This window comes from Parathielavia appendiculata (genome assembly GCF_033297405.1).
Source record: "Parathielavia appendiculata strain CBS 731.68 unplaced genomic scaffold N657scaffold_1, whole genome shotgun sequence".
Lineage (NCBI taxonomy): Eukaryota > Fungi > Ascomycota > Sordariomycetes > Sordariales > Chaetomiaceae > Parathielavia > Parathielavia appendiculata.
This window is the reverse complement of record NW_026944220.1, coordinates 3,772,806-3,793,894: the sequence shown is the minus strand read 5'-3', so window position 1 is coordinate 3,793,894 and position 21,089 is coordinate 3,772,806. Positions and strand designations below refer to the sequence as shown.

The 21,089-nt window shown below is 54.7% G+C and overlaps 7 protein-coding genes across 7 annotated transcripts; 4 read left to right on the top strand and 3 right to left on the bottom strand.

Moving 5' to 3' along the window:
- Window positions 1-1,158: 1,158 nt before the first annotated feature.
- Window positions 1,159-2,258, top strand: N657DRAFT_639992 (riboflavin synthase domain-like protein). The gene has a single exon (XM_062791881.1). The coding sequence runs from the start codon at window positions 1,178-1,180 to the stop codon at window positions 2,081-2,083; it is 906 nt and encodes a 301-aa protein (XP_062653148.1). The 5' UTR covers window positions 1,159-1,177; the 3' UTR covers window positions 2,084-2,258.
- On the top strand, window positions 2,258-3,851 carry N657DRAFT_71894 (uncharacterized protein). The gene is made up of 5 exons (XM_062797501.1): window positions 2,258-2,765; window positions 2,823-2,932; window positions 3,013-3,096; window positions 3,159-3,634; window positions 3,706-3,851. The coding sequence occupies exons 1-4, from the start codon at window positions 2,431-2,433 to the stop codon at window positions 3,452-3,454; spliced, it is 825 nt and encodes a 274-aa protein (XP_062653147.1). The 5' UTR covers window positions 2,258-2,430; the 3' UTR covers window positions 3,455-3,634; window positions 3,706-3,851.
- On the bottom strand, window positions 3,456-6,179 carry N657DRAFT_677011 (uncharacterized protein; the record flags this gene model as incomplete). The annotated part of the gene is made up of 4 exons (XM_062795942.1): window positions 3,456-3,750; window positions 3,813-3,990; window positions 4,058-4,347; window positions 6,154-6,179. The coding sequence occupies 4 exons, from the start codon at window positions 6,177-6,179 to the stop codon at window positions 3,456-3,458; spliced, it is 789 nt and encodes a 262-aa protein (XP_062653146.1).
- A 607-nt stretch (window positions 6,180-6,786) lies between these two features.
- Window positions 6,787-8,086, top strand: N657DRAFT_639990 (uncharacterized protein). Its single transcript, XM_062791880.1, has one exon. It carries the CDS (start codon window positions 6,951-6,953, stop codon window positions 7,746-7,748), a length of 798 nt encoding a protein of 265 aa, XP_062653145.1. The 5' UTR covers window positions 6,787-6,950; the 3' UTR covers window positions 7,749-8,086.
- On the bottom strand, window positions 7,831-8,635 carry N657DRAFT_71601 (uncharacterized protein). Its single transcript, XM_062797477.1, has 2 exons — window positions 8,328-8,635; window positions 7,831-8,276 (listed from the first exon to the last, which is right to left on the bottom strand). Exons 1-2 carry the CDS (start codon window positions 8,496-8,498, stop codon window positions 7,914-7,916), a joined length of 534 nt encoding a protein of 177 aa, XP_062653144.1. The 5' UTR covers window positions 8,499-8,635; the 3' UTR covers window positions 7,831-7,913.
- A 2,676-nt stretch (window positions 8,636-11,311) lies between these two features.
- N657DRAFT_71507 (uncharacterized protein) lies at window positions 11,312-13,128 on the top strand. The gene is made up of 2 exons (XM_062797469.1): window positions 11,312-13,009; window positions 13,082-13,128. The coding sequence occupies exon 1, from the start codon at window positions 11,652-11,654 to the stop codon at window positions 12,867-12,869; it is 1,218 nt and encodes a 405-aa protein (XP_062653143.1). The 5' UTR covers window positions 11,312-11,651; the 3' UTR covers window positions 12,870-13,009; window positions 13,082-13,128.
- Window positions 13,129-17,532: 4,404 nt separating this feature from the next.
- On the bottom strand, window positions 17,533-21,042 carry N657DRAFT_639984 (uncharacterized protein). Its single transcript, XM_062791879.1, has one exon. The coding sequence runs from the start codon at window positions 20,726-20,728 to the stop codon at window positions 17,834-17,836; it is 2,895 nt and encodes a 964-aa protein (XP_062653142.1). The 5' UTR covers window positions 20,729-21,042; the 3' UTR covers window positions 17,533-17,833.
- Window positions 21,043-21,089: the final 47 nt, after the last annotated feature.

Below are 21,089 nucleotides of genomic sequence, written 5' to 3'. Positions count from 1 at the left end.
TCCCATACTCCGCACTTTTGCGGTCGTGAAATTGAGGGGTACCTTACGTCGTACCGATGTACTTACAATACATGGACTGTCGCACGCAAAACCGAATTATGAACTTCCCCGCCAGGATATTTTCTTATCCCAATCTCCATCGAAAAGCCGGTGGGAAGTATGGAGGCATCCTCCTTCCCGTCCTCAGATTGGACCATGTCTGGTTACCTCATTTTTGCCCTACAGGCACGTCTGCCTCACTGCTCCTTTTGCGAATTAGCGAATTCGCAAGTGGAAATTCTTTGGCAGCTAGCACTCTCTTCTCGAACGATGCGCCATCGACGCGGTCAGCTTGGGTCCGACCGAGTGTATCGTACGATAGGTCACTGAGGGAAACAATGCCGGGGAAGAGCCGTGTTGTGATCACGACCATCAAGTTTAGTAGCACGGGACACAAATCCCCGCCACGCTTGTTTGCAAATTCAATCCGCACATGATATCAGTCTCATTAAAAAAAACTGTGGACAAGGGTCCAATTCGCAACCCGGCACTTTTTCTTCACCACAATCACCACACATGGCAATTTGACCTCAAATCCCTGTCATCTGCACTATCGTACGAGCTACGGCTTCCAGGCCAGTTCGAACGTGCGGCTCCCCTGGGAGAAAAGAAAGATGATGGGGAAACATCTCGGATATCAGAAAGGTGAAGCCGAGATGGTCCACACTTATTCCAGCTTCCGGTTATAAGCCCCATGAACCAGTCGGTTCCACCCCGGAGAAGGGCTCGTTCACACTCTCTTCTCCCACAATCGCTCGTCTTGCTTCCGAATTCTAAGTAGACAATTCGGAAGACCATGGCGCTCACATACCAGCAGTCGAAACTGGTCAAGGACACTATCCCGGCCCTCAGGGAGCACGGAGAGCACATCACGACCACCTTCTACAGGAACATGCTACGGGACCATCCGGAGCTGAACAACTATTTCAACATCGTCAACCAGAAGAATGGGCGACAGCCCCGTGCCCTGACCTCGGTCATCTTGAACTTCGCTTCCAACATCACCCACATCAGCGAGTTGATCCCGAAGTTCGAGCGCATGTGCAACAAGCACTGCTCTCTCGGCATCCAGCCCGAGCACTACGAGATTGTCGGAAAATACCTTCTCCAGGCCTTCGGAGAAGTGCTGGGGCCGGCCATGACCCCAACCGTGTTCGCCGCGTGGGAGAAGGCGTACTGGCTTCTCGCCAAGATGCTGATCGGCCGAGAAGCGCAGCTCTACAAGGACTTTGAGAAGTGGGCTTCATGGAGGAAGTTCAAGATCGACCGGGTTGTGCCGGAAACTGAGGATATCTACTCTTTCTACCTGGTGCCCGAGGACGGTAAGAAGCTGCCGAAGTTCTTCCCGGGCCAGTACGTCTCGCTGCGTGTCCACAGCCCCGAGGGCTACATGCAAGCGCGCCAGTACTCGCTCAGCGAGGCCTGGCGGGAGGACTACTACCGCATCAGCGTCAAGCGGGACGAGGGCGCCCGCTACGCCAACTCGGTCTCCAAGTCGTATTTCCATCCGGGCCTTGTTTCCAACATGCTCATCGACCACATGCCGGCCGGCTCTACTGTCGAGCTGTCCCACCCGGCCGGCGAGTTCTTTCTCGACGTCAACAACTCCTCCGCCACTCCGCTGGTCCTGATCTCGGCGGGCGTGGGCGCTACCGCGCTGATCGCCATCGCCAACACGGTCACCAAGACGCAGCCGGGGCGGCCCATATCGTGGATCCACGGCTCGAGACGAACTGTGCCCTTCGAGGAGCACATCGCCCAACTGCGGCGCAACAACCCCAACTTCCGCACAAACATCTTCAAGACGCACCTCGCCAGCAGCGACGTCGTTGGCGTCACGTACAACTACGACTTTCGTATGGACCTCGCCAAGGTCGGCGCCGACAACCTGTTCCTACACAACAGCGGCACCGAGTACTTCATTTGCGGGCCTGAGCAGTTCATGATGGAGATGTCGGATTACCTAAAGGCCCAGGGCGTCGGCGCCGCCCGCGTCAAGTTTGAGCTCTTTTCGACAGGAGATTTGGCGTTCAAGCATCAGTGAGCTGTGACAGGGTGCAGGAAAAGTTTTGCTTTGGTCCAAGTCAGAGTCATTAGAGGGTTAGAGGTGGAGACAAAGACTTTGATACCCCTGGGTTTGCTCACTTCTTTCTTCTTACCTGGTCAGATCATCAGTATGGCATATCGGAAACCGGATTTTAGAGTTTGGAGCTTAGCGATGGCGTCCAAAGAAGGGGATTTGACACCACAAAAAAAATTGTGGGATGTTTGCACATCTGGGTTAGACAAAAGAATAAAAAGAGGGGAGGAAGAAAGATGTCCGCTCGGCAGCTTCACGGCTGCTAGGACGTCCTACCTTGATCGAGAATCCACTTCAGCCATGGCGAAGCAATGTCATGTGTTGGTTCAGCACTGTCATACCCCAGCACTGTCATACCTCAGCACTGCCATATCTCAGCTCTGTCATACCTCAGCACTGTCATACCTCAGCACTGCCATATCTCAGCACTGTCATACCTCAGCACTGTCATACCTCAGCACTGTCATACCTCAGCACTGTCATACCTCAGCACTGTCATACCTCAGCACTGTCATACCTCGTTCCGCCAGTTTGCTCCCATCGTTTACCTTGGCTCTCAACACCCTGCGTGGACACGGAGTCACCAACATCATCCGGATGGATACCTCCGGTTATTCTCCCCGTTCACATGCATGCATGAGACACAAGGAATGTTATTTACCAAACGGACAGTGCTATAGCAGTGCACTGATCTTTGAGTCAGCCAGCTGCAAGCCCAAGAACGGCTACTGTTTTGCAGGAGCCATAGTACCTTAGCAACCTCCCACATTAGTACTGCTCTATACCTGAAACCCAGGCCCAGGTCACCGCTTGGTAAGACGAGTTGCACCGCCCCAACGCATGTCCTTTTATCATGACTGACGGGTCATGCTGATGTTCTCGTCCCATACCAGGTATTGAGGGCAAACCGGAGCGGATCCTCTCCGTCGGCTGTCGACAGTCGCAGCAAGGGGTCAGTCAGGTCAAGAGTGACTATGGCATGTGGACCCGCGTGCTCTTTCCCACTTCCGCCATGCCACAAGCACTAATTGCCACATAGCACACTTTAACAATTCCATCCATTACAATGAAATCAGTAGCTTAGTTCTCCGGTTTCGTGGACTCCTCCCCCTTCCCAAAATGAACCTCTTCCGTTTTCCCGCCCCCGGCCCCCCTCCCCCTTCGCCCCATCACCACTTCCAAAACGTCGTACATACAAAACCATCCGACCATGACCGCTCCGTGGCGGCCACGGCCGGAGGCACGCGAGGCGTCGGCGGGGCCACCTTCGTGGACACCGGCAGCGGCGGGGTTCCGATCGACTGCTCTTGTCAGCACGGCACGCCGAGATGGTGAATCACCAATGCGGGATGCTGTACTCTTGGTCCTCGAGCCTCCTGATATCTTCGTCGGTCAGCGGCGTGCAGCCGCCACAGGAACATCGAAAGCCGTAGGTTCGGTACAGCTCGATCGGCGAACCCCCGTAGCTGATGCGAAGCTCAGCACCCGCCGGAACCATGTCTTTACAAATGATGAGTTCAATCACCCCCTCCTCATCGTCATAAACATACTGGACATTCCGGACTGACGGGCAAGCATGGTTGAAGCGAGATGCAATCTCGAAGATTGCGATGCCGCCTGGGACCGCAAATCTGTTCACGTCAGACGAAAGTTTAGCTGCAGCATCAATCGCAACCGGAGCTGTGCGACTCACGCGTTAAACTTCTTGATCCGCTCCACTCTGCTGAAGAGGTCTCCATTCTCGGCGCCGTGCAGGCTTAGATATGCCTTCTTCGCTTCGTCGGAAAGGTTGGCATAATCCAGCATGAGCCGGAAATGGGCCGTTCGGAGCAGGGGGCTCTCCACCAGGATGATCTCGCCCTTCTTGAGCTCTCGGACCGCGAAAGCTCCCAGCCCGCACAACTTCGAGGATTGTATCTCGAAAAAACTTCTCGTAACTGGGCCTAGTCTCTTGGGCGGACCCTGCTGGCGACGGCGGCGGGGCGGGCGGGCAGTCGACCCTCTCCTCGACTGGCGACTGGGGAGCCGTTCCGTCGCCACCGGTGACACCGGCGGGTATGGGCTCCAGGAGCTCCCTGATCTCGTTGGCCAATTCCTCCTCGGCGTCCTCCCCGTCTTCACACTCTGGCCCGGCTTCCTGTCTGCACCGGACTGCAGCAAGCGACAGAACCTTGTCTAGAATGTCGCCTGCGCCCTCTGCCCCCGCTGATTCCAGCAGTTCCTGGATCCTACAACGGTTTCGTCAGCATCTCATCCCAGGGTCGCAATCGACGGGCCACCACGGAAAGCGTACCGTGCCATGGAGCCAAAAACTTCGCCGGTTTCTGACAGGACCGCCTGGTTGACATCACCGTTAGTGTTTGTGTCAAAAGTTCTCGAGTCCGGAAGCGTGTTGAGTTTTTCGCTGGAGGCGAGGTTGAGAGCAGAAGTGTGTTGGATGATGCTGGAGGGGACCCTCTGTTCGTCATCTCTGTTATCATCCACCTGGAGGCATGCGAGGCGGTCGGTCACCGATGCTGTATCTGCGTCATGCTTTGGTTCAACTTCCGTTTGGTGTATCTTCGAGCTTGGCGATCTCGTCTAGGAGAGTTGTGAGCCTGAGCTTCCTATCTGACATGTAAGCGGACTGCCTGACCTTTAGAGGCTGAACAGACTCCGGTTCACTCAAGTGATCTGGTTTCAGAGTTGCAACGCCATGCTTTTCGGCAGATTGCTTGTCGCCGGAAGATGTTGCATTGACCATGGGGTCTGTCTCAACGTCTGTGGGAGGAAACATCTGATATGGTCGCTCCACCCGACTACGCTTCTCGTCAAGACGTTCCGATACTGACTTTGGCGATGATGATGGTTGTTGTTTCCGCCGCTCGAGTCGGGAAACGGGGTATGTGGTGGGAAAATCGGTTGCTTGGTTCGCTTACTGGTGCTGGCCGCGGTACAAATACCGGTTGGCTTAGATCTTTACCAACATTCGTGGCTCAGGAATGGGATTTGTCTTTTGTTTCTGGATTGGCGAGTGAAGAACCGGGAGCCTGGCTCTGCATTCGGGTGCCGTGACGATCCTTGTGGCTTTGGACGGCGGTCACGACGCCAGATTGAAGGACTGGGGCAGGGTATGGGAAGAGTTTGAGGGAGAGTGGCAGCTTGTGTGCTTAACTGAGTTTTCTTGAGTAGTGTGATTGCGGTAGAGATGGAAGGTGAAGAAGATTGTAGTGCTATTTCATTGAGTTGAGTGAGTGCTGTGGAAGATGGAGGGTTAAACAAACATTTGATTACCTCGTTTTGAGGCGCCTTGAGTACTATAGGAAGTCGGCTGGTTCAAGAGAGAAAGGGAATATCGTGAGGGGAAATAAGAGGGGACATAAAGGAGAAAGAAAGAACTTTGTCGTGAACAGGTCCTTTGTTGAAGGGCGAGAATCCAAAGGTCTAGGGCGACGAAGGTAGATGCTGGGTCTCGCCAGAGCATACGAGGGAGAGGGAGACGTGGATGTGAGAGGAGGCCCGCTCGATCCGAATTCTTGGAAAATTCAGCTCTTTTGGCAAGAACGACTTCATCTTATAATGTAGGGGAGATCTTCCACCTCAAGGTTTATGGAAGGTTCAGAATGGAGGCAATAATACGGGTGTCTCCTGTCGCGATGTTTGCCCAGAGACCACCCCTGGCGGCAAATGGTCGCCAGATGGATCGGACACCACATTTCTAAACTACCTAAGCATGTTCTTGACTTTGTTGTCTTGAGTTCAAACTCACCAACCTTACTGGCGACATTGCAGCTTTGACGCCTGGCAGCCGATGAGATGATTCAAGCCATTCGACTATGAATGAGACACCCTTGAACAATGTTGCATTGCATTGTGTCAATATCTAGAACATCACCAATTCACGACTTGTTCCAGGAGCTTTTCACATATCACAGAAATAGCTACCAGCTGCTGCTCAGACGATGAGACGACTATATAGTAGACTCGGGCTTACAACAACACAGAGTCGGGCCATTCTACCAATTTCTTGTTTTCCCTTTTCGTTCTCTACTTACTGCTCTTCTTCTGTCTTTCTCTTCATGTTCTTCCTCCTCTTTTCTCTCTCTCCTTCCACTTCCTCCTTTTTTCTCCCCCTCTTTATACTTCCTCACCCTCTTCGTCTTCCTCATCCTCATCTTCTTCCTCACCCTCTTCTCCCCGCGCCCCTCCTCTTCGTAGCTGAAGCCAGCTTGTACCTCAAGTAAAGAACATGAACGTTGACAATCAGGAAAACTAACACTGCACAAACTCCGTACTCTGTTTCACGTGTAATGTGCCTCGTCATGTATGGAACCTAACTTCTTGATATAAGCACAATGTGAAACCCAATTCAACACCTGTTGCTTCCTGGTCCAAGTGTCAGGACCCGTATGAAGCCAGGCATCCAGACATGTCTTGCACACAAGTCAAGGCTACCATAAGTTCATGTTTCTCGGCCTATCATCAGAGCCTGTGTTTCAAGAACCGCTGGAGGATTTAAGCAGCTTACAGGACCGACCCCTGAAGTGTCTCTCGTCGCTTGCCTACTGTAAAGCCGCACGAAGCCATGGGAAGCTCGTTGGGTTACAACTCTCGGTTTGCCACCTCAGATCGTTCGACGCAATCTCCCGAATCTGGGTTCACAAGATAACCGGTACACGTCACCGTCCCCCTTCCTGGTGTGACTATGTGTTGCAGAAAGCTTGGAAGAGGAGGATATAAATTTACGAGTGGATTGGCGTTCCTTTCCTGGAGGCAAAGAGACTGAAGGAAGTCCGTCAAGCAATCCTTGGCATGGACTGTTCACAGCACTTGAGCACCGTCATCCGAGGCCATGTCAACGTATTCCCTTTACATCCTCATCTTCTTCATCGCCAACGGCACCATTTTCGCTGCTGCTGTTCCGATTCTTAAGAAACACCATCCTTTGCTCACGTCACCACTGTTCAATACTCCCTTGTCCCCATGTCCTGTTAACTCGGGTAGCATATTCCGCCGAGCCGATTGCACCGGTTTCTTCTTCGCAGACCCGAATTGGTGCATCCCACCACCCCCAGCTTCCCCCGCGCCTCCAATGCGTGGCGCAGAGGACATCCACAGTCGCTCAAACAATGAAGCACCTGTCGACAGCTCACCAGACGATCCTGTGAGCACCGCCACAGTCACCGCGCAAGGCGAGCCCGCTTCTGTAACACTGGCATCAACTCCTACTCCCCCTTCCCCCTCCAGCAGCGAAGATCTGTCGGCAACGACGGTTTTTGTCCCAGCAGAAAGCTCCCTCACGCCCTCTACAGTCGCAGCCCCTTTCACCACTACTGTCACAATGACGCTGCAAGTCACGACGCTCACTCTAGAGCCCAGCACCGTCACCGTGACGGCTCTCCTCTCGGGAGGGTCCCCTTCGAGCAAGACGGGTGGCGTGGGCGTCCAGTCGATCACGATTCTCGAAACGGTGCCGTTCACCACGACCGACCTGCCCGCCGTGACGGTCACTGGGCTGCAGACGCTTACGAGTGTCGTGGTTGTTCCTATGGAGGAGACCGCGACAGTAAACAAGTCGTGGGCGGCGGCAACTCCTCTGCTTCCTGTTAGGATCGAGGCGGCCAAGACAGTCGTTTCCGGCCGGGAGTGATGTGTTTGAGAATACAGCAAAGGTGCATTCGGTGGAGTTTGATGGTACACAGGTCAAGGACTTCGTATGGCGTTTGGGGGTGTTTTTGTCGTCAGGGGTTGGAAAGCAGGGGCTGGCACAACCCCTTATCTTCAGCTCCTCATGCCACTCCACAAATACTGCCGTTTACTCCTCGCAACAACTGTTTCCCTTAAACTGCAACGCAATAAATGTACAACGCTGAGGGAAATATTGGGCGGCGAGGAATTGAGTTTTTTTGCTGAGCGCTAGGGGTATCCATTCGTTCGCTGGAATCGCGACAAATGGATATGTGTACGAGCATACGTACTCGACCATGTGTGTATGTGAAGTGCGATTCAGCCTCCAGACCAGACTGTCATTGGCATGAATCTTGGTTTCTCGTGGAATGCGGTCAATCATTGCTCTTCCCGCTCCCATGGGGCCTCTTTCCAACCAGCAAGCCGAAAAATGGCGCCCACTGTGTGCGAGGGAACAAGGCTGGCGACGCCATGCTGAAGCCCAGCTCAGCTAGGGAAAGCGATCAGCTTCTTCGAATACGCTAGATCTGCACGAACTTACAGTATTCCTAGGATGCCTCGCCAGCCCCCTCTTTCTAGAACACCGCTTGGTGTTCCATTGCCTTGCCGAAAGCAGACCGATGCAAGACTTGTTTGTCTCACCGCCAAAGCCACAAAGCCACGAGATCAGAGGCTCGCTTACTTGTATCCACTCGATCGACTTGACCTTCATGGAGGGGTGAGGCAGGAATGAACGAGACCTTGTGCTGACTGGGGAGAAACAAGCCCGTCCATGAAACGGACCCCGCACGCCATTGGTAGGACTGAAAGATTAGGGATGGCCACAGCCAGTCGAGAAGTCCTTCAACATGTCACCGTCCTTGGCCGATCCGGTCAATCGAGACGAACCGGGCCGGGGCTCAAACGGCCCTTAGAGCTGCCGCCGGTCCGGTTGGCACAAACACCAGAATTGCTATGATGCCCTCCCGTAGCGACTCAAGGTGGCCATGGACTGGACGTTTTGGGTGAGAGAAAGCGTGACGTTCGGTCTGGTTGGAGGCGGTTTCCCAGTGTGCCTTATCAGAGTGGCTTCAACGGTAGTGCTCTCACGCGTCACTCGGCGATTGTCTCTTTGCTTTTGTCAACATATAGTTGTGCTCAGTGCTGTTCAAGTCCAGGCATCACGCTGATGAATTAATGGCCGAGTTTTTCGGTGGCTTGTCCCGGAGACCATGGAGGCACCTGGAACGAAAGCGTTAACGGTTAATCGGAACTCTATGCCGGACACCCAGGGTTGCTTGCTGCCTTCGAGCTTTCAAGTCCGCTTTGGATGGCTTGACCGTCAAATCTCTTCTTTGCCAATCAGTGGGTTGATTACGAGGTCCCGTTGATCTGGTTGTCAGCGACTGAGCCTGCGAGTCCAAGTAGCTCAAGTGTGAGAGCGTGCATAACACCTTGTTAGCGTGTTGCCGTCTTGTTCGCTGTCCCCTCTCATAAGCTTCCACCCCCTCTGCGTTGATGGCGCGTTTCTCCCGCCTCTTAAGCCAATTAGAGTTGCATAGAAATCGTCTGCCGAGTGCTGGCGTCGCAGGAGAAGCGCTTGTTCCTCCAGAATCTGTGAGCGCTCCAGACCCTGAACCTATTTCCTAATTCAGAAGGGCCAATGAACTGCCCCGAAATTGTGGAGTCGCCCGCTTGTTCATGTGAAGCTGTGAACTGGAATTTGATTGCGCGGTGACACACCCCCCAAGGATTCCATCGTTGCAGATACTTGTATGTGCATACAGCTGCAAAGTTGCTGCGCCGTTTTCCTGCCGCAAGAGTGCCCAGCTCTGGGGTGTGTTTGGCTCCAGACATTCTTTGCCATGGCGTCGCATCCTGTGTGACCTGTGGGTCGCCATCGACGAACGGCAGAGAGTGATAGTCGTCCATGAGCATCCATGGGGATCTCTTCCAGCATTCGCCGTGGCGCCGACTCAACCAATTTTCTTTGGTTGCGGACGAGGCCTTCCACAGTAACATCGAGAAGCAGTGGACCCAGGTTGGGTCTTGGAATTTGATTGGATACCGGCGTATCGGATACACTGTAAGCACTGTGTGGATATTAAATCATACATATATGGTTGGCTAACTGTTCTGCCAAGCAGCTGTTGGTCGAGCCGTTGCCTTAGTCAAGTGGAGCAGGTGGCCAGCACCCCGAGGCAACTGGGCCTCTGCGAAAGGCTCTCTGGAGTAGCATCCGGCCTGGTGCCCTTGCTCTGCCCTGGGTCCAGTGTTCTCGGAGCATTCCCAGGTACTCCGTACTTCTTCTCTCCAACCCTCGAGCCTCTCTGTCGGCCGGCCACGACGGTCAGGTCGCTGACTCGCTTGCGATGATTGTATTCCCAGGCTGTTTACGCTGGCGATAGTCGGCCGCCACCGTCTTCAACTTCAGTACTAAAACACTGGCAGCGCGAGGCGCATGGGAAGGCGCTGAAGGAAGCTTCTGGCACGGGTAATCCGTAGCGCCAACTGCACCCTGCAAAACTGAATTGGGATGGGATTTGGACGGGACATGGTGCAAAAAAGCCAAGACAGCTAGCATCCAGCCACTGCGCACTAAAGGATTTCGCATTGAAGTCCAGCTACCTGCGTGAGGTACCTTGACCCAGCCAGGCCTCTCCAAGGTGCGATGAGGGACATATGCTTCGTATCTCGCGGATCAAGCCTTGAAAGGTATCTTCCTCTCGACAGTTCCCCGGCTGAACCACTCCAAAATCGGCGATTCGAGGCGAGAAGCCCGCCTAGGACTTGCCCGCCGCAAATACCGCCAACTCCAGACGATGACCAGACTGATTCCATGACACAGCGTGGTTATCTTCACGACGTACTGCCACTCTTCCTCGAGGAACGTTTGCTTCTCGGAATACGGGGCCTGCATGAAGGCGCAATCTCTCACCGTTGCATCCATCCATACCAAAGCTCCGGATCCGGACCACAAGCGATGACCGCTGTTTCTAATCCTGGGCAAAACCTCCCGCTTTGCCGTTTTCCCGCGCATCTCTGTAACGTGCATCCGTTCCCTCGAAGCCATCAGGCAGGACGACCATTATCGACAAAAGCGGCATCTATGTATGGACTGGGGTTCTGAGCCTACCTTGAAGCTACCCACTTAGCTCCGATCCCTATCTGCAGTCTCACAGGGCGGTGCCAATCACGGTGTGAGCGCAAGGCTGAAAGGACATCCACCAGCCCTCCCGGCGCTTCTTTGCTTCTTTGCTTCCTTGCTACCCCTGACCCACTGGTACACAGCAACGAATACATTCACTACACGGCTGGCCGCGTTCTCTCTCAGTCAGATGATCTGTACTTACCGACTCTCTACTCTCTGCCAGCATCTTGGCTCCGACATTTGTACCCGCTCTCTGGAGAGTGAGTCGCAAGGGTTCAACCAACCCCGATCTGAGCCATTCAAGCAGTCATCCCTGGCGATGATTGCTAACACGGCCGTCTCCGCCCAGATTTTCAGCCTGCCCGCGCATCGAGCCGGCCATAGAGGCTAGAGAGAAGGCGCGGCGCCTTTCTGAAGGTCGCCTGAGAAGCCGCTGTCCTCGCCCAGTGTTTGACCCAGTCAATCCACACTTCTCCAGCCGAGCTGCCGTACGCCCTGATCGACAGCACCAGACCAACACGATCTGCCGGCCCTCCCTCGCGCCGCAATCCTCACGCAGGTGGCCGCACCATTTAAAGACGGGCAAACCGGGTTCCCTCGTCCAGATGCTCGCGACCCCTTTATCTCAGGCTATCCATTGAAAACATCAGGAACATCATCATTCCCAGTCTAAAGCCTCCTTCCGCCGCCACTGAACAACAACACCCGTCCCACGATCAGCTGTGTTGCAACGCAATGGGTTACAATCGCGGGGCCTATTCCGAAGATTACTATGACTCTCCGGCGTTGACGAGCCAGGTGTTAGAAGCGCGCTCTTCCTCAGTATCTTCAACTTCATCGGCGGCTTCCTCCTCCACAGCGCACCAGACAATCTACACTCACCACGCCGGCATTTCACGCACGCTTTCACCCGCATCCAGTACTTCTGGTTCGGAAACAAACAATGGTATATACTCCAGGAACCAGTACCCGGGGTTCGGCCATGAGCACTTGCACACACCTCAACCTGATCCACCGTCGCTCCCGTCTCAGTACCTTCAACCCCAAATTGCTTCATTCCCTTCGCCTTACCCGCCGGTTTTGAGCGCAAGACACTCCTCGAGATCCTCCCCGTATGGCGGCTACCCGGTAGGCGTTCTGCATCAGCAGTCATCGCCTTTGTCGTACGACTCCTACCCGTCCGCCATGTATCCGTTGTTCTCGGCCACGTCATACCATTCTCCGCCAGCTCTGCCGCCGCAGCAAGCGACACCAATCGATCATCCCCCGTCAGCGAGCACGCAACGGGACAGCAAGACATCATCAGGCCCGGTTGACAGCGCAGAGGATTTCGAGCAATCATTCGACGATGTACTTAGCCTGTTGGAAGCGGAGCGCAACCCTGGGCACAGTAATTCTGAGGAATCAGGCACTTCCAAGCCGGGGAAATCCAACTCCAAGGAACCATGGGGGCTAGCGTGCTATCACTGCTTAAAGCTCAAACTTTACCACCAGTTTGAGCTGATGCATCGGGGCCCTCCTTCCGCCAGGGAAGCAGGAGATGCCGACGAGGAGACCGAGACACGGTCTTCGACACCAGGGACAACAAAACGGGAGCGGTCCGGCACGCCACCTGCGTCCTCAACAAGTCCAAGCTCCGGGTACTACGACCCGACAGTGACTCGGGCCAGCCTCAAGGAATCAGCGGCCAGGAATGGCCGCCGCGCTGGCCAGGCTTGTGCAAGGTCCAACCCGCGCATCAAAAAGACATATGGCATCCGGCGCTTCTGTATTCAGTGTGGCCTGAGGCTGGGCATCTACGAGCCTCGCGACGTGATTGAGGTGCAGCGGCCCAGGTGGCCTGGGGAGGCCTACTGGATTTGCGACTGCAGGAAGCTTCTCCGTCGGGACGGGGAAGAGGCTCGGTGTGAAGATTGCAACTCATGTGCGCCGTTCTCCTCCCCGTCGGACTAAAAAAAGGAGGAGTGATTGCTATCCCATCCGACGCACTGTCATGACCGGAGCCGGTGGCAGCACAACAAGCTGCGATGCCGGAAAATTTTCTGACACATTGTTGTGTTTTTAGAAAACGTTTCGCCGGTGGGCATCAGTAAGTACGACCTTCACGTCGAGCTCGTCTGAAACCGGAAGCTGACCCGGAGTCAGGCTAACAGGCAACATCTCAGACGATGTCAAAGACCATGCTACAACCCGGAGGACCCGGAGTTCGTCGCACAGTTTTCTTCTGCCAGCGGATTCGGACTGCGAAGGATAACATGCACAGGGGTTCAACTAATACCTGTCCTCCTTTGAGTCCTATTCCATGGAGCTTGTGCCCTGAGCGCCAGATTATGTGTGCATCAGGCTTTCATCGTTTGAAAAATGTGTTTCATTTTTGCTGCTTGGCAGACATTGGGTTAGTTGGCATCATAGCGACAATCAACTGTTTGAATCCCCGAATGGCTGGGGATCTGTCACTTGCGTGCTGTCCTCAGTTGCCTCTGTTCCTGCACCTTGGTGTTGATTGGGAACATTTAGCCTTACTAACGTTATGCCAAGGAGAAAATGCCAACGCATCCAAAATCAACAACAGCCCTGCAAATCATGACTGCCGAGATAGAACATCACGGACATGTCTCGGTATCTCTTGTCCAAAGGCACACCGCACATTCAGTTTTTGGTGTGTATTGTCCATTTTGGCGGAAGATCCTTTCCATCTCCCCCGACTCCGAGTCCCCACGCTCATCATCAGCCCTGGGTGATCAGGGATCGAGTCAAAGCGCTTTTCTCGTCCATTCAGTGAGAGTGGCTTGACTGGCTTGAACTAGTGCTAAACCGCGCGTTAGATACGGGCATGGCCTGGACGCCAACAGAAGGGGGGTAGTGTTCGGAGTACCGCTGAATTTAGACGGACGTATCATGCCCGCTGTTCTGACCCGAGCGTTTGGTAGTCAAATCAGAGCCTGCTGTTGGTCTGACTGGGCTTGCAGCGGCCAGGCCGAACAAAATGACCTGTCATATCCTTTCATCTTTGTTCACGGCAGTGCGGCTGCTGCATGGCGGCGCTTAATGGGCTGCCATTCGGCGACCACTCGAGGCGGGCTTCGAAGGGACGGCGACTGTTAAGGTACCTTAGCCTTGACTTACCGGATGGCGGTGCGGGGAGTGGCAGTCCGCCGTCTCAGCCAGAGGCTGGAAAGCGTTGGTTTTGCACTCGATTATGGACATACAGTGCGGAATTCAGGTTTATTCCTTGAAGCCTGACCCCTGCTTTGAGCTTGACGCTCAACCACATTCGGGGAGATCCCAGCTTGGTGATTGAAGATCAAAGTAGACAAGCTGTCGAGGGTTGAAGATCGCCGGAGCAAGAAGAGGATCGGAAAGGAACCAGCGGGAGACGAGACCAGAGGGGAGGTTGTGTAGCAGTCTCGGGCCCGAGAGGGGATGGCTGTTGCAGCTGTTGAGAGAGATAAACCTCCAGGTTGCATGCAGCCATCTTCAAACTGGTGGGGAGAGAGAAGGATGTCGATGCCCGACGGGTGCCCGTGCCGGCCCTCGAGTCCTAGAGGCGCGTGGGGAAGCGCCATTCTGCAGGGGGGCGTTTTGCCGTTCCCAATGTGGTCATCCGTAAAGGGGGTGTACTTCAAAGGTGACTGGATCCTGTGCTTTCACAGCCTCCTCTCTCCCGCAGCATTATCTCCTGCTCTAGGGAGAACAAGCGTATTTTTGCAGCTAAGGTAGCTTAGCTACCGACCTTACCGTATGCAGCAAACGGACAAACTTTTCCAGTAGATCGTCTACCCTAGCACACTGTGACAACACGGGTTACCGGGAAGGTGCTGATCTTTTGCTGCAACCGCAACAACGGTGGAGACGGAACACAACAGGAGTTGGTCGGTTTTCTTCCGCTTTACGTCCATGATGCCGGGGGATGCTTCTTTGTTTGTTGGCCCAACTGGAGGTAGGCCTGCCGCCTCTGACATGGACCTGCAGAGAGCTCAAATCATGTTACCAACGACCCATGCACAGCCCTCGGGCGGATTCGGGTTGCCTTCATGTTCTCAAACATGCAGGCATCAACGCCAGTCGAGACAGCTCATGCCTGCCAGTGGTCACAAGTTAAGCTCTGACGGGTCAGGTTTATAAGATCCTAGATTTGAAATCAGAGACGGGGCAATGGGAGCTTAACACGGCTGCGGTTTTGCCCTAGGCAAAAGCCTAGAGCTCGAGGCGTTACGGATTGAGGGGGATTCCATGTACTGCTCGCCTCCGGTGACTCGGTCGTGGACTTGAAACAGGATTGTCCCAAGAAAGCATTGAGGTTTGAATTATGTGCTCAAACTGTTATTAGTCAAGTGTGGTCAATGCAAAGAGCCGGCTTTTCAGGCCGGCGAGTCGCTGACTTCTCGTTGACTTCCAAGTTGGGAGTCCAGTTGGCGAGGTGCGTCTTGGGTCTGCGCCGCGTCTTCTGCTCCTCACTCCGTTGGATCTTTCCTCTGACCCCAGCTTAGATTGCGCGATGTGTCTGATACCAGCTAATACCCGACAGTCGACTTGGCCTCGTCCGGCCCGGAAATCCATAACTACTACCGGACCGTCTAGCATTATCCAGGTCAACTCCAGTCGCCCAGGTGTGCCCCGGTGCAGCATGTAACCAGACAAAGGGTCCGACTCTTCCAGGTTTTCCCTTAGCATTTGGATAAGACACGTTGGTAGATTCAATACACTGCTTGGGAACCTACCATATCGAGTTCGACTACATTTACAGAGTACCCGTTCACCACAACACACCCATGTTTACCACTACTGGACTCAACTCCCACCGTCTGTCTCTTACATGTCTGCATCTGTCACAACATGCGTCCCGCTCTTGGCTACCATTGGCTGCAGCCTATCAACCGATATCTCTTGCTGAAGATGAGACAGTCCATGGCATGTCACTGCGGCGGACTGGAGGTGATGGAGGGTGGTGTTCCTTCTTCGGGGCTCCTCACTCGTCAAGCAACAGCGTTGGGTCTTTAACAGTCTTGGCTCGCCACCTATCTCTTTCTTCTCCCGAATCAAAGCTTGCGCGAGGGACCAAACATGGGCCGACTACCTATCTCGGTGCCGCCGCCGAGACCCAACCACGTCCATTCGATACGCTGGGAGAATCACGCCGGCGCTTGCTTGCTGCCCGTCGTTCCAGAGGCCGCCCTTCCGGCAAGCATCCTCTGGACGAGCCTGAGGTTCCTCGTTGGCTCCGTGCGCCGACTGGAAGCAACCACCCTCCCTTTACGAGTTCTGATACGCGTTTCTTTGACACCCTGGCCTGACAGAACGCGATCGATGGAAGTATACCCATAGCCTCTTGAACTTGTTTGTATCTCCCGGTAACTCGGCTCTCCAAACTTACAGTTGATAGGGAAGTCATCCAGTATTCAAGACGGTGAATCCAGCATTGCAAGATAAATCCCCCCACCATCTCAGACAGCCCGAAGTACCGTACAAGGGAGATTCGACGAGTTACCATCAGGCTAATCAACGGCTGTTGGGTCACCTTCGGTCATATTCTGACCTCCTTGACGCCGAGAATTACCACCACCCGCGCGAAACATTGCGGCCTCACGGTGCCGAGCATCGCTACCCCCTCGCAGCTGCGCGAACAAGATCTGGACGGACCATACTCCTGAGGTCCCGATAAGACTGCATGACCGTCGGCCAGTAAAGAAACGTTGTTGTATGCTTCAGAAAGTGAGCGGCAACTGCTCCAGTTCATTGCAGTCCATGGAGGTATCAGAGACAGCCAAGGTACGCGGCTCCCCGAAGGGGAAGTTCCCGAGCCAAAATCTTTCGGCGGAGCTATCTGAGAATCACGGCGACCTGTCAGAAGATGCGCCAGGTACTTTGTCGGGGGTTATCACCAGCCAGATTAGAAGTGTAGCGCCTCCTGATGCACGAGTTATCCCCCAGGGACCGCAGGCTCACCTCGCACGCTCTCTAGGGGCGCCATCGAGAACACCAGACCCAAATATTTCAGGAATACGTTGTAACATTACAATGATTCCCGGTTTCTCGCAAGTCTACTAGACTACTAACTTGCCATCCAGAGGCCCGGCCAACCTCAACACGCTGGGCAACAACTAGAGATTGTTTGATTCTCTCTTCCACAGAGCTTCACAAGCGCTATAGCTTACACCAGTAATATCTATAAAGAATTACGATCCCAATTTCTGAAACTTGTAGGGTACATCAACTTCACACAAGTAGCCCCTCATGATTTATGTAACACATACAGCACCACATCCAGCCAGAGTGGTGTGTCAAAGGGTTGATGTCTGGACCTGGGGTTTCCGATTCACCGAGGATCATAAGGGGGCAAAGGACGAAGGTAACACCCATCATCGGTACATCATAAATGCGTCTCCGAGAACTGCTTGCAATGGATTATCTTGCCACGACCCCTGGGATGGTCTTGAACAGTTCAGCGATTGCTGGGCGACGCTCTGCCCTTGATCCGTGCGCATTGTTTACTGCCTCTTTTCTATCCCCTCCCATAACCAAACCATGCCTCTTTGCCATCGCTTTTTCTTGACAGAATGGGCGCAGAAGTAGGGAAACTACAAAAACAGCTGTAGCATGCTGAAGTAGAAGTAGTAGAAATGGCAAGGTATCTCCATTCAAGAAACTGGGATAAAAGAACTAAGCATCTATCTGCATAGCTTCCATGCGCTGCACCCGCCGGGTCCTCGTACTTGTATTGTACATTGACAACCTGGGTATTCAATATACACGCCAAAGTATGAAACCTCAACACCCCGTTTTCCCCCTTTATCACTAAACTCACTCATACACGCTGTTCCAGGTAGAGCCCGGGCCTAGAAATCTCCAAGCCAGGTCACCCACCACCGGAATACCCTCGCGGCCCTCGTTTCCATCGTTTCAAGTCCACAATCCCACTAGGTAGACGGAATGCAAAAGTCAATCCAGGTGCCCAGGTAGTCCAGACGGGTGCCACTGGCCTCGGCTGACTTGTAGATGCGCTCGAACTCCTCGTAGCTCAGCCTGCCCCATCCCCCGCGCTCCCTTGCCTCCTCCTCAGCGAGGTCGAGGCGCTTCCAGTTGATTAGCGTGCTCCGCGAAATGAACTTGGGCAAAGGGCTGCCCGTTGTCTTGCCGTCTGCTGCCTCAGCCTCCGGATCCGTTGGCTTCTGAGAGTCGGTCGGTGGAGGGAATGGTTGGAGGCCCACGAATCGCGTTGGCGACGACGCGAGTGCCGGCTGTGCCTGGCTCTGCGCAGCGTCCCGCTCGTGGGATGCCGGCACCGAATCTGGACGGAATTGAGGCATAGTGGGATCGCGATAGACTTCGGCTTCGGTAGAAGCTGGCTGCCCAGGTTGTGCGTCAACTGTTATCAGCGGGGGCGGGACGGAATCATCGTCATCATCGCCGGTCTCGTCGCCTCGGTTTGCCTCCGCTTCACCTTCGGTCCTGGCATTGCTCTGCGCCGCGGATGTTTGATCGACTGAGTAGCCACTGAAGGCAAGCAGTGCCTCCAACGACAGGTCTCGAGGAGACTTCGGGTTTCCCGAACCGGACTCTGGGGTGGTTTGGGTTTCGTTCTCCTCATCCGGATTGATCGATTGGAATATGTGCCTGTACTTATCGCGCTTCTCCTTGGTCTCAGCCGCCTGAACTGCAAGATCTTCTTTCGCCTTGAAGAGGATGTCAAGAATCTCGTTGAAGGCCTGCTGGCTGACTTGGTAGAATATCTCCTTGCCAACGTCTCTTTCGGCGTCGGGAATCTCCATGCCTCCCCATCGCTCTGGGATGCTCCTCGACGATGTCGAAGGGTTGGACCTGACGTCGTAGTCATCGGTGTCTTCGGCAAATCGCACCTTGGATGACGATCGCGACCGGGACGAGGGCGCAGGCTGAGCTGCCTTGGAGTCGCCGTCGGTTGAGCCGTTGAGATGGGCGAGAATGTCATCGTTGTCGCTCCAATCGTCCGGCGGCAACACGCCCTCTTCCTCATCCAGGTAAAACTGCCTCCTCTTCCAACGGTCAAACAGTTTTCTCCGTGCATTGGCTCTTAGACGGCGATTCGAGGTAAACCTGTAGGCCTGAGGCTGGGCCCGGTCGTCTGGACCGGTTTCTCCGCTGTCTGAAGACCCGTTCGCACGAGTTCCATATCCAACTCCGTCCCCCCCGGATCCCAAGGTGCCATTTTCTCCCGGCCTGTGACCATCTCCGTCTCCAGTACGGGTCCCCTGTCCGTTGCTGCCCTCTTGCTGACCGCCGCCACCGTTTATGACGACAAGAAAATCGTCGCCACCGCGGGTTTCGCCGAGAAGAAGTGCTGGCAGTTCACTGATGCGGGTTGGAGGGTTCAGAAGTCCGTTCAGATATTCTATCCCAGATGCTCTCTCCCCGACTGATCGTGCGTTGTCCAATCCTGGCATATAGAGAGTCTCGGCTGCGTGCGCTTGGCTGGTAAACAGACTGGTCAGAACCGACTGGCGGTCCGCGGTGTCCGGCGTGTCCTCGTTGATTGCAGTCGTCGCTCCATCAGTGATGTGGACCTCGCCGGTGTTGAGGTTGGTGACTTTTCCTCGCATCGGACGGTCGGCGTCGGCGTGGGTGAAGCCGCCTTCCCGGCCGAATAAGCTGCTCAATGGCTGCCTACTAGTCACTAGCTGTTCGACCTCGGTGGAGCTCATGACCTGGTCATCGAGGCCGTCAAGAATGTCCCTGTGCATATGTTTGAAGACCACATAGTATGCTCGAAAGAGGCGCAGGCAATCGCGGCGATTGATGTAACCATCTCCGTCAATGTCATAGCCTTTAAACACCTTGCGGAGTCTGTGCTTCCTTTTGCGGTACGCGGTGCCGTGCAGAAACTCGGAAAAGCCTATGAGATCGTCGTTGTTGTCGTCGTAGAAGGCGAACATGCGGTCATGCAGGAGGTTCGGCGCGATATGACGGTATCCGCCCGATGGCACCAGGTAACGCTCGAACGTCTTGCGGTCCATAGCCAAGCCCAGCTCGTCAGGGTCCTCGCGCCACTCGGTGTTGGCCATGAAAGTCCACTGCTCCCACAGGGCTTCCAGTTCGGGCCGCTCGAAGCCCGTTTCCTTGGACAACCTGGCCATGAGGTGTTTTGGTAAAAGTCTCAAACAATTTTCAGGGTCGCCGGGATACCACACTGGCTGCAGCGGGCGGGAGCCGAGGCGCGGAACGGGGACCCGAATCTTGTAGAAGATGTGCGTCTTGGTGTGGAGGCCCTGTGACTCGCACGTCTCGCAGAGATCGAAGTCGGTGCAATTAGCACAGCGGTAGCGGATGCCACGAATCGGGGTGATGCCGCAGCCATTGCAGAGGCAGCCGCGGTGGACATAGGCGTTGCGGCGGGCGTTGTCCTCGGAGACGCGGAAGAGCAGGCTAACGATGTTCTGGCCGGCGCGCTGGTGCTGGCCGCCAAAGTGGTTGTGGCCGTCGTCGTACCAGTTGTCTTCGAGCACATGCTCGTGTTCGTCGGCGACTGTTTCGGCGTCGTTCAAGGGGCGGACCGTGTTGACGTCGACGTTCTCGTCAGCATGAGCATCGGACTCGACCGACGTGGTGGAAGCGTCGGAAGGCTCGCGGCTGTGGTTGTGGACAACATCGGGGAGCGAGCGCCTGCGGTGGCGGATGGCATTGCTACGGTGCAGGCGACGGTCTGGCAGCGGCTCCGGGAACGGTGGGTTGTAGACGCGGTAGCAAAAGTAGCCCAGCGTCGCGGTTGCGGCAAGCGACAAAACAGCCACGCTGAGGCGCTGCCTGGTAAGCGTCGAGGCTGCAGCAGATGTGTCCATGATGTCTGTGGCAGCATCATTCTTCGTGGTGCTGTTGGTAGACTCGAGGGTTGACAAACAATGGTCAAGTTGACTCGCGTGGTCTTGCGTGACGTTCGTTTGTGTCCAGATGGGATAAGCGCACTGGATCTCTTATCGGAGCTCAGCGCGTTGGTTTCAACCCTAAACCTCGGAAACACCCAAACTTGCCCGGACTTTGAAATCGTGCTTTCCAGAGTGAGATTGACTGGGAAGCCCCTCTTCTTCATGCTCAGAAAGAGTATCAGGCTGGACTCCGCTGCATGCCCGGGCTTCTTCTCGAAAGTCCAACGCCCGCACGATCTGGGGTCAACTTGATCACCGGATTCGGCTAAGCACTGTC

Coding starts and splice junctions, on each gene's coding strand:
- N657DRAFT_639992 (XM_062791881.1), top strand. CDS start 1,178: ATGACCCCAACCGTGTTCGCCGCGTGGGAGAAGGCGTACTGGCTTCTC.
- N657DRAFT_71894 (XM_062797501.1), top strand. CDS start 2,431: ATGTCATGTGTTGGTTCAGCACTGTCATACCCCAGCACTGTCATACCT. Junction 2,766..2,822: donor ACATGCATGCATGAGACACA/AGGAATGTTATT, acceptor TCTTTGAGTCAG/CCAGCTGCAAGCCCAAGAAC. Junction 2,933..3,012: donor CAGGCCCAGGTCACCGCTTG/GTAAGACGAGTT, acceptor GTCCCATACCAG/GTATTGAGGGCAAACCGGAG.
- N657DRAFT_71507 (XM_062797469.1), top strand. CDS start 11,652: ATGGGTTACAATCGCGGGGCCTATTCCGAAGATTACTATGACTCTCCG.
- N657DRAFT_71601 (XM_062797477.1), bottom strand. CDS start 8,498: ATGAAGGTCAAGTCGATCGAGTGGATACAAGTAAGCGAGCCTCTGATC. Junction 8,277..8,327: donor CGAGGCATCCTAGGAATACT/GTAAGTTCGTGC, acceptor CGCTTTCCCTAG/CTGAGCTGGGCTTCAGCATG.
- N657DRAFT_639984 (XM_062791879.1), bottom strand. CDS start 20,728: ATGGACACATCTGCTGCAGCCTCGACGCTTACCAGGCAGCGCCTCAGC.
- N657DRAFT_639990 (XM_062791880.1), top strand. CDS start 6,951: ATGTCAACGTATTCCCTTTACATCCTCATCTTCTTCATCGCCAACGGC.